The 10,269-nt window shown below is 33.2% G+C and overlaps 1 protein-coding gene across 1 annotated transcript; it reads right to left on the bottom strand.

The window, feature by feature from the left end:
* Positions 1-724: 724 nt before the first annotated feature.
* Positions 725-10,059, bottom strand: LOC127838298 (uncharacterized). Its single transcript, XM_052365948.1, has 4 exons — positions 9,869-10,059; positions 7,407-7,422; positions 2,002-2,205; positions 725-1,115 (listed from the first exon to the last, which is right to left on the bottom strand). The coding sequence occupies exons 1-4, from the start codon at positions 10,057-10,059 to the stop codon at positions 984-986; spliced, it is 543 nt and encodes a 180-aa protein (XP_052221908.1). The 3' UTR covers positions 725-983.
* Between the last annotated feature and the right edge of the window lie 210 nt (positions 10,060-10,269).

The following is a 10,269-nucleotide window of genomic DNA, read 5'->3' as shown; positions in this document are numbered from 1 at the left end:
ACAAGATATATATGTACATTAATATACAATATGAACTTAATCCGTAATAACTCATAACAATTAGTTACTGTATTTATTCTTGATTTTCAGATACATGTTAATTATTCGATTGTGTATATTAATCAGTAGAATGCAAATTGTCAAATAATATCAATCTGTAATTCAATTCTATCCGCAATTGTATAGAAATACTGTGTAAGTGTAAAAAAGACCGAATAGCCGAAACATCAATTATTATTCAACTAAAACTGTTTTTATTTAATATTAATTTATTGACTGTTGAAACACTTGAATTCAAATGAACAAACATTTTGCGCAATACATATGCAATTTTGAAAACTAGCCCAGGAAGTTATATTTATGACAAGTGATTTTAATTAAAAAAGATTAGACAATGCTCATCTTAGATATCTGATTCATTTTGAACAGTAACTTTATACAACATAGAGCAAAATGATTAGAAAAGTACACTGTATTTGATAAATAACTAACTTGGTCAAAAAAGCAACTAAACTGAACAGTCGTTAAACATAAGCTACACAAAGGAGTCACTGATCAGAATCGGGAATAAAATTTTGCGGACACATTTAGTAATGAAGCTTCATATTGTGTTTTTTTAATGAGGCAAGCAGTAGTTGTACACAATATTTGATTCATATAATTTCATAGTTGAGCAGGTAATTTTACATTATATATTTATTAAAGCAGTCAACAAAGCCTCATCCTTGAAAAGAAGCAATTTATTGCAGCATATAGTAAAGCGACCAGTGTGCCATGACACTGGTATAAGGCAACAACATATTTTGTTTTTATTTAGATTTTTCAGTCATAAAACGGTTTTGTTTAAATGTTGTATCACTGTCAATGAGATGAATTGTAAGTCTTCAACTTGATGTACAAGCTCTGCACACAGATGTATTCCAGAAAGTAGGCTTTAAGGAGGTCGCCTTTAGTGCTGCTCTAGATGGGGAACTGATCATGTGTCAGTGGTTCCCATCTCCAGGGCATCTGGCCTTTTCATGGGCGCTGGCAGTGACTTGGGCGCTACCAATCGAGCCAACTGAAGGGTGAGCACCTGTTCCAGCAAGATCCTCTCCCTGCACTTTCCATGAGCACTGCACATGAAAACTGACACAAAAACTGCATGAAATATTCATTTTATTTCAGTATTTGCCTTATAATAAGACACTGAAGATATGAACATCAGATTCTGTAGTTGAAAAAAGATGCACACTCGTTGAAAACAAACCCTTTTCTTTTTAAATTAAAAAAGGGTAATAATTATAATTAATTGCCAGGAGAAAGTGATGGGCCTTTTTTGAAGCGTAAAGCTAATGATGGTGTCCTAATGATAAATCACATAAAGTAAAAATACATAATATGTCACTGCCAGCGTATATTGCGTATGTGTGTGTGTGTGATAGAGAAAATGTCAAAAAATTAATAACTATTTTAATATGAATATTAAATATCACACACTATGACAACATATACTATTATTTGTATAATTTATATGCACATTATGTAAGTTGCTGCTTATATGGGATCCCCACCAGGATTTGAACCTGGATTTCCTCTCCATATGGAAAGGTGTGTTTGCTTACACTATAAGGATTTTTCCAGTAACAGCAATATTGTTTACAATTATTTCTGTCAACTACATTTACTATTATCAACTAGTATAAAAATGTAAAACAAACAGATAAAGTCAAATACATGTACATGTGTACAAAGAACACGTGCTTGGAAAGTGGAATTATTTTATCCCAAATTTATTCAAGAAAGAGTAATGTACAAAACATTATTTAGCTTAATAATAAAATTAACAATAATGTTACAGATATTAACACTTAAATTGTTCTTTTCAAAGTTTCCATGATAAATTAATTAAGAATACATCAAAATTTACATTGGCTAATGTTGCTACTGATGATTCAAGGGAAAACAATTTTTAATTTTCAACAACTAAACAGTTTCATGTACTCGTAACTACATACCTACCAAGCAGTTAAGGTGTGCTGGTTTATATTCGCCGGCTGAATGCCCGTTTCTTACATCACAAGCTGAATGTTGACTATCATCTTCTGTATGTAGTTGTAGCCTTGGGGAAGCCATCATTGGTGATGGAACCCGAGAAGTTAGCACACAACTACTCCGCAGGGAATCTGCCAGGTGGCTGGACAAAGGTGATGGGGCTATGCACATCTGTAATTGTTATGTTTAAGTTTATGGTTTATACAATATGAATATTTTACACCGCACTTTTAACTGAAATCAAACACAGTTTGAACTGGATATATATATACGTGTATATGCTTGCTTATTTGCTATTGTTAGTCCAAATATTAACATATGAAAAATGAAATAATTTAATGTGATGTTTGAACTCCAGGAATGATCTGTATCTGAGATGTCTTCTGTGACTTGAAGCCACAATCAATCCAACATTAATTTTTATTTAAAATAAATCGCCAGTTATAAAGTCTATGACAGTTATACATTGAAGTAATTAATCATCTAAACGCTTCATACATTTTTAAACCAAACCAATAAACTTTTCTTATCAATACCTTATTACAGTACATGAACTAACTACAAGACGAGAATCTAAAATAGCAATAACTACTGACCACCAAAAATGTCAAAACATATTTACAAACTCAACATTTGAGTGTTTTGGTCAAGTTCTTCCTCGGATAAAATAAGAAATGTGAAGTATATGCATTTACGCATATAGTACTGTACATATTTTTCTAAAATATTTAACTCATTACAATTAATATATTATCAAAACAAAAAATGCTTACACTATTTGTCTCGAATCATAAGAAACATTAAAAACATTTACTAACACATGTTCCATATAGGTGAAAATACAATACAAAAATTTTAGGTTTCAATTCACTCTTATTAAAATATAATAACATTACGAACAGCTAAACTAAATAATGGTCTCACAGTGACACATGTATATATAACAAGTATTTAATCATTTTGTTATAAAATGTACCTTGTTGGAATGATATGCCACACTCTTTAAAAGGCAAACTTTTTGCGGTTTGTCAGATCCGAGCCAAATATTTGCACAGCAGTTACCTCATGACTCTCAATCACATCTCAGATGATCTGTCCTCTGACAAAGTGCCGGAGGGCTGTCTGGGCTAACTATGGTGACTTTAAGCCGAATCGAACGTAGCTGCCTAGAAGGTAACCGATGCAGACTCATCACTGTACATGTAACAACATGACATAAGAAAACAGATTGAGCCATGTAGTTTTGAACTCCATGCGTCAGTTCTGGATGTAGGCCATCTGGTTCAACATCTTAGTCGTGGACACTGCAGTCATCAAGAACTGTATAATATTATTATAACAAGGGACAAAATTGTCACAAAACCAGGTTTTCATTGTGAAAAAAAAACCTGATAAAGGGAGAAAACTCAAACTGAACTTTTGAAATGAACAAACAAAACTAACCCCCTTTGTAAGTTTGTTTTTAAAAAAAATCTTTTTTTAGTCGTGGCGACCTTGACATTGGAGATATTGACGTGATTCTTTCGTGCGACACACCGTCCCATGATGGTGAACAAATGTGCCAAATGATTTTAAAATCTCACAATGAATGACATAGTTATGGCCAGGACAAGCTCATTTATGGCCATTTTTGACCTTTGAACTCAAAGTGTGACCTTGACCTTGGAGATATCGACGTAATTATTTCGCGCGACACACCGTCCAATGATGGTGAACAAATGTGTCAAATGATTTTAAAATCTGACAATGAACGACATAGTTATGGCCCGGACAAGCTTGTTCCGCCCGCCCGCCAGCCAGCCAGCACGTCAGCCAGCCAGCCAGCCCGCCCGCATTCGCCAATCTAATAACCAGTTTTTTCCTTCGGAAAACCTGGTTAATTTTTCCTTCGGAAAACCTGGTTAAAAACCTGGTTAAAAAGTAATATCTTATTTAATTAGGACAGTGAAAAGTCAAACTGAGGACAGTGTAGCATTCAAATAGGGACACGCAGCAATGCAATGCGGTGTAGTTACCCATCCTGTTCAATTTAAGTGGATAACTGGCACATATTGCAGATAAAAGTTTTTATGAGCCCCACTTTTCACAGATTTTGGCATTTTTTAACTTAATCATTAAATGCTTCATATTGATAAATATAAACATTGGATTGTAAAAGCTCCAGTAAAAAATCAAGAATAAAATTAAAAAAAGGAAAAGAACATGGCCCGGAGCAGGTTTCGAACCAGTGACCCCTGAAGTCCAGCCAGAGTCTTGAAGTAAAAACGCTTTAGCCTACTGAGCTATTCCGCCGAGTACACATACTTGACGTATTTTATACCTTATATAAGCAATCTTCGTAGTTTCACAAAAATTTAACGACAAAAACAGAACTCTCCAAATTATTCAATCGTTTCGCGTTGCAATTTTTAGGTTTTAAAATCGTCAAAAGATGCATATAATGGCTATATTAGACCATGGTAAATGTTCAGTATTACTGTTTCCTCACAAATATCATAACTAAAACGAAAATTTGCGAATCTGAAACAACTTTTTTCAATTTTGTCAATTTACCAAAGCGTGAAAAGATCCCTTTAAAGACAAATTTAATCCCTTAGCCAACAATATACATGGCACAGACAAATTCATTCTTTGAAAAGCTCAATACCTTATAAACATTAGAAAAAACTTTTTTACGCATGCCACAATGTTCAAAGAGAATTGTCTACATAACAAAATGACAAATATCCAAAAAATTGTCACAGATTCAAACAGAAATATGTCCAAATGACACAGGTGCCCTACATTCCACTTATGTCTGAAAACTCCAATAATGTCAAAACATGTATTATCATTACTCACATATCCTTAAAATATAGCTTTCAGTTATAATTTTTGATTGTCTCAGTGGTAACATGTTTGATTTTGTTACCAAAAGTATATAGTTTGATTCAAAATTCCTTGGACCAGTTTTATTAAATATAGTAATTATAGTCCTAGGCTATGACAGATTTTCACACAATAGTATTCATAATGCCTTCAAAAATTAACACACTACTTAATACAAAGTACTCATTCACAGGGCTTTTTTCCTATTTTTGTGGAGCGGCCTTGGCCCCAACCCTCCTTTTGTGACAAAAAGAGTCGCGAACAGTTCAAAATTGTGAAAAAATGAGTCAAAAACTGTTCAAAATTGTGAAATAATGAGTCGTGAACTTTCTTAAGTTTTGAAAATTTGAGTCACAAACTTCTTGAAATTGTGAAATTTGAGTCGCCAATTTCTCAAATTTGTGAAAAACGCCCATTCTCACAGAAGGAAAAAGCCCTGATTTAGCTATCTATGATGCATGTTGTTTTATCACCATGATCCGTACAAATTATTTATCTCAAGAGTCCTCACTTCTTTGAGTATTGCAGACTGCCTGAGCTGGGTAATGTCAAGTGAATTTCTCCAAGCTCCGACATCAGTGTATAAAGCAAACTTGTCCTGAAGATTAAAAAAATTATTACTAAAACACATAAAAAATACAAATTATACTCATGAACTTAATGAAGAGCTTGAAAACTGTATAGATCTCATGTCAAATTAATTAATTATGCTGTAATAGCTTGCATAGTGAGTACTGTGTAGTGACTTGCATGGTATGTAATGGCTTGCATAGTGTGTACTGTGTAGTGACTTGTATAGTGTGTACTGGCTTGTTGCATAGTGAGTACTGTGTAGTGACTTGCATAGTGTGTACTAGCTTGCATAGTGTGTACTGTGTAGTGACTTGCATGTGTGTACAAACACTCAAGCCACTAGAGCCTGCATTGTCATGGGTTATCACTTTGGGAGCCACCAATTAAAGCCTCTATAACGCTCAAAGTCAATGAAAATTTTGTAAAGTATTTCGTAAAATAAAGTAAACACCTTAAAAATCAGTGTTCCTTATAGCAATAGCCACAATTTCAATGCTGGATGTGGTATGATAACATATATTTTGTAGATACAAAATGCTCGTTTTTATTTATTTGTGACACAATTAATTCCATGTTATTTAATCGAATTAAATATGTAAAACAAGAATAAAAACGCGCATTTTGTATCTACAAACATCTATTTTATCAGACCACGTCTGGCGTTGAAATTTTGGCAATTTCCATAAGATACAATGATTTTTAATTGTTTAGCTTTATTTTACGAAATATTGAACAAAATTTTCCTTCATTTTGAGTAGTAATGTTTCTTTAAGCATTGACAAATATAACAATGTAATTTCATGTATTTCATAAAGAAAGCAAGTTGAAAGATCCCCCAAAAGGGCAGTAAATGAAACCAGTAGATAAGAATTACTAGTAGCATATACTACACCTACAGAGCATTTTAGGTCAATTTAGTATAACCCTTAATTCTTAAAACTAAGTTAGTATCAAACAACAATCTAGTATTTCAGGAAGTGTTATGCCAGTGATTTTATTATCTTTTTTAAAGTGATTATCAAATTAGAATTGAGTACTTACTTTATAACTGCATTTCTTGTATAAACAGAATGATGAGAGGGGAACGCTACCTTAGAGTGGGTAGAGTTTTTCATCAGATACAGTGACATAAATAAAATTAACCAAATAAAGTAAATAAACATATTTCAATTTAAAATTGAATAAAAGTTCAGAACAATCATTGCTTTCAAATGAACAATAAGCTTGTTTTAAAGCAACGATTAGTTTTCATCTGAACATACAAGTTAAATTGACAGTTGGTTTAAAGTACATAACCCTAATAAACGATGGAAGAAATCTACATCAGTACTTGTTTATTTATTGCTTATGGAAGCACTGTTTTTGTCATTCAATGCTTTCATGTCTGCTTTCAAGTTTTATTGTCATTTTAATCTGATTATTTTGCAAATAACTGATAGGAAAGATCAAATGTACATACTTTAATAAACCAGATATGTTTACCATGCTACTAGCACTGTCTTTTAAAAATGCCTACAGGTTTTATCGCTATGAATTAGAACAGGAAAAACTATTTCTTTACATTCACATTATCGACTTTCTGAACAATGTAACAAGAGCTAAAAATCTAATTTCAAGCTCTTTATTGTTAGTTATCTTTATTAAGACAGCTTCCCATTTTCTTGCACTCATATTTGCTGTGCTCTTATTTGTTGCAACACAGTAAATATGGCTCGAGGATTGATACGGACAGGATTTTGTCAATTATTACAGATCAAACTGCTTAACGTGACTAATTGTTAAGTTTTGATATCAATTTAATTTTTTTTTTATAAGAGTTGTAGGCGAATAAAATTGATTGCTTGCTCAAAAACACAGTTTTGTAGCTAAATGCAACATGCGTCATATTACACAATGCCATGAAAAATAATCTACAGGGTTTAAATACTTACCTTTCCGTTGTTTAAACTTCAAGTAGGCAATGGACTGGTCTCACGCCTGGCTTGGATACTATAACGTCACAGCTTTTCGAACTGCAGTTTAAAAATAACAATATGTTTGGATTTCAAAACATGTTTCAAATTAAATGGCGACATTTCATTTATATATTTACTGTATTATTATATATTATGCCCTGACAAGCTGTGTTGGAAGGCATAGGCTATTTTGTAATTTATATGTAAAAACCCAGTAATGTGTTTGTACATGTACTATTTAGTTTATATATTAGAGCACAAAATACACATTAGGCATATTTTTATTTTCCTTGAAAACAAGATGCTGTGCTCACTGCCCACACAGGCTTATTGCTCGTGTAGGATGACCCATTTCTAATATTTTAAGTACAAACTATGTCAAGGCCAAAGTGAGGTTGGCTTATATGCGTCATTAGGCCATTATTTGACTAAAATTGGATATCATTAGTATTTCTCCAGACACAATAATAGTTGATGAACAACTTTTCAACTCAGCAATTATTTTTTCTACAAAAGGCAGTTTTAAATTGTAACCCTATTTTAAAAAAACACACAATCAAAGTAAGCAAAATTCAAGTCAAGATTTCACATTTTAGGAATTATTGCAAAACAAAAAGAAATGGAAAGCCCTATCAAATATCGATAAATACTTAAATTGCTCTAATTGCTTATTGATTGCTCAGCACACAAAAAATCATAGTGTCAAATTTAAGTCAAGTTAAAGTATTCTATATTAGATCTTTATTTAAGCATCAATGGTTTATAATATTCTAAGCGAAATATGTTATATTATACATTGAAAATATTTATATGTGCTTTATTATTTGCCAAAATTCAATTTTGATAATCATTTGGATTTTTATGCTATTGTATGCACTATGGGATAATGCAAATTGGTGTTTTTTGATTATCAGGACCAGTACATGCATATTCAGTATCAGACAAGTGGGCTTTGAAGGTAGCCAGTCCTGTGGACCGTCCCCTCCCAACAGTAAAGGTCAATCCCTGCCCTAGACCATCCTATGGACGGATTTACTGATGGCCAACACAATCATTATATGTGTCCTGCATAAAGATGTCAGAGGCATAAAAAAACTCTGTATAAATAAAACTGTAACTTTTAATGACTTAACTTTGTTTGCTACCTATCAGCAGTGTGCGAAATTCGCACTAGCCTGAAGGGTTTTGGCTAGTGAAAATCCATTCGGGCTAGTGGGAACAATTTAAACATTTATATAGTCGGGCTACTAAGAAATTTTACTTTTTATATATGTAAGAATTTGGGCTAATACTTTAAAATCTGAATTTCGCACACTGTATCAGTATATGAAACATAGCAGCAAATATGACACAACAACTTAAATTTCCTTCTCACAAAATGACTAGAAGACTTTGATCACATTATAACTGCAATGCATTGTAGTTAGTTCAGTTTTAGACAATCAATATTTTATGTATAAAGGTTTGCTTAAGTGGCATCTATAAAACCTTCAACAGGGTATATCTATTGCTGTAATTCAATAGCATGAGATGATCCTTAAAATGACTGCCAAAATAAATGAAATAATGTTATGTACACATACTTTCCTATCAAACAGTATGGAATGACCAATGGAAATCTGTTGCCATCTTCTTCAGTTCGTGTCTATTATCTCGATCTTCTCAGTAATCAAGAATTGTTTATGTTTGCGTGTGACAGTATTATGCGTATCCATTTTTGCGATGTATTTCGTGTACAGAGACAGAATGACCAGTTGCGAAATTTAATGACTTATAGTACAGTAAACTGCCATTATAACCTATGCAGGGACACTAATTAGTTATTTCTTAAATATTAAAAACAACCCCGGCTGTGTGCAAACAACACTGTCACTAATCGACTGTTTTCATGCTTCATTGCATGCCATAGTAGGCCGCATTACCGGTCTGCGATAAATGGGCGTTACAATGTACTTCAAACAATCTTGGTAGAGTTCCAACAGACGATGCTTCATGCCAAATATCTATTAAAGCCTTAAACCTTGCAGTTTTAGAGAGATTTTTTTCCTTTCGGTTGGCATGCAATTCTTTGAAAAACTTTCACTCTTGGCAATTTACATCAAGACTGGCCCATCGATTTAGTAGGAGATGTCATTTAAGTAAAAATGTTGACACACGACCCCCCTAGACGGAAAAAGACAGGTCATAATAGCATAGATGAGCTAAAAAATAACAGGCTTTTTTTTAAATTGGGAATTTTGGGGTACGAATTGGGAAAAACTATGCATATTTGGCATTGGGAAAGGGTCCGACTATCGGACCCATGAAGGCAGTAGAAACAGGCCTCAGGCAATTCATCAGGAAGTTAGAGGACAGCCAATTTTGGGACAGACGGATCATCTAGAAGTGGGGGTGTAAAAAGGGCCATTTAGAGGAAACATTTCTTTATTAATAAGTACCTTTTTCCTCCATGGATATGGTCCTGCACCATAATTATACACAACTTCTTCTCTGCACAAGAGATGACACTGGCACAGTCACCTGTAGCGTCTGTCCAGTGGCAGAATGTCACGGAGGGCAACAAAATACAAGCTTGGTAGACCCTCCTCCTCAAAGCACTGCACTTTGCAATTGGGGTGTGTGGAGTCATTTACAAGCCTTCCAAAACTGCCATCTTCTGTAGTTCCATCAAACCTAATTGAAAGAGAAATAAACAATAAAAGATTTGTAAAAGTTAATCAATATTATACATATTTAACCATATAGTATATAAAATTTTATAAATATTTTATATTTATATGCAAGTCACTACAGTGGCACATACACTATGTAAGTCATGAAATTGGCATACACACTAGGT

This window comes from Dreissena polymorpha, chromosome 7 (genome assembly GCF_020536995.1).
Source record: "Dreissena polymorpha isolate Duluth1 chromosome 7, UMN_Dpol_1.0, whole genome shotgun sequence".
Lineage (NCBI taxonomy): Eukaryota > Metazoa > Mollusca > Bivalvia > Myida > Dreissenidae > Dreissena > Dreissena polymorpha.
Note: the sequence above shows the minus strand (reverse complement) of the source record. Positions and strands in the feature narration are given on the sequence as shown.

Bases quoted from the DNA above. Each gene is read 5' to 3' on its own strand.
- LOC127838298 (XM_052365948.1), bottom strand. From the start codon at position 10,059: ATGACTCCACACACCCCAATTGCAAAGTGCAGTGCTTTGAGGAGGAGG. The intron at 1,116-2,001 runs GTAGGTATGTAG...TTTCATGTGCAG, and splicing joins CAGCACACCTTAACTGCTTG to TGCTCATGGAAAGTGCAGGG.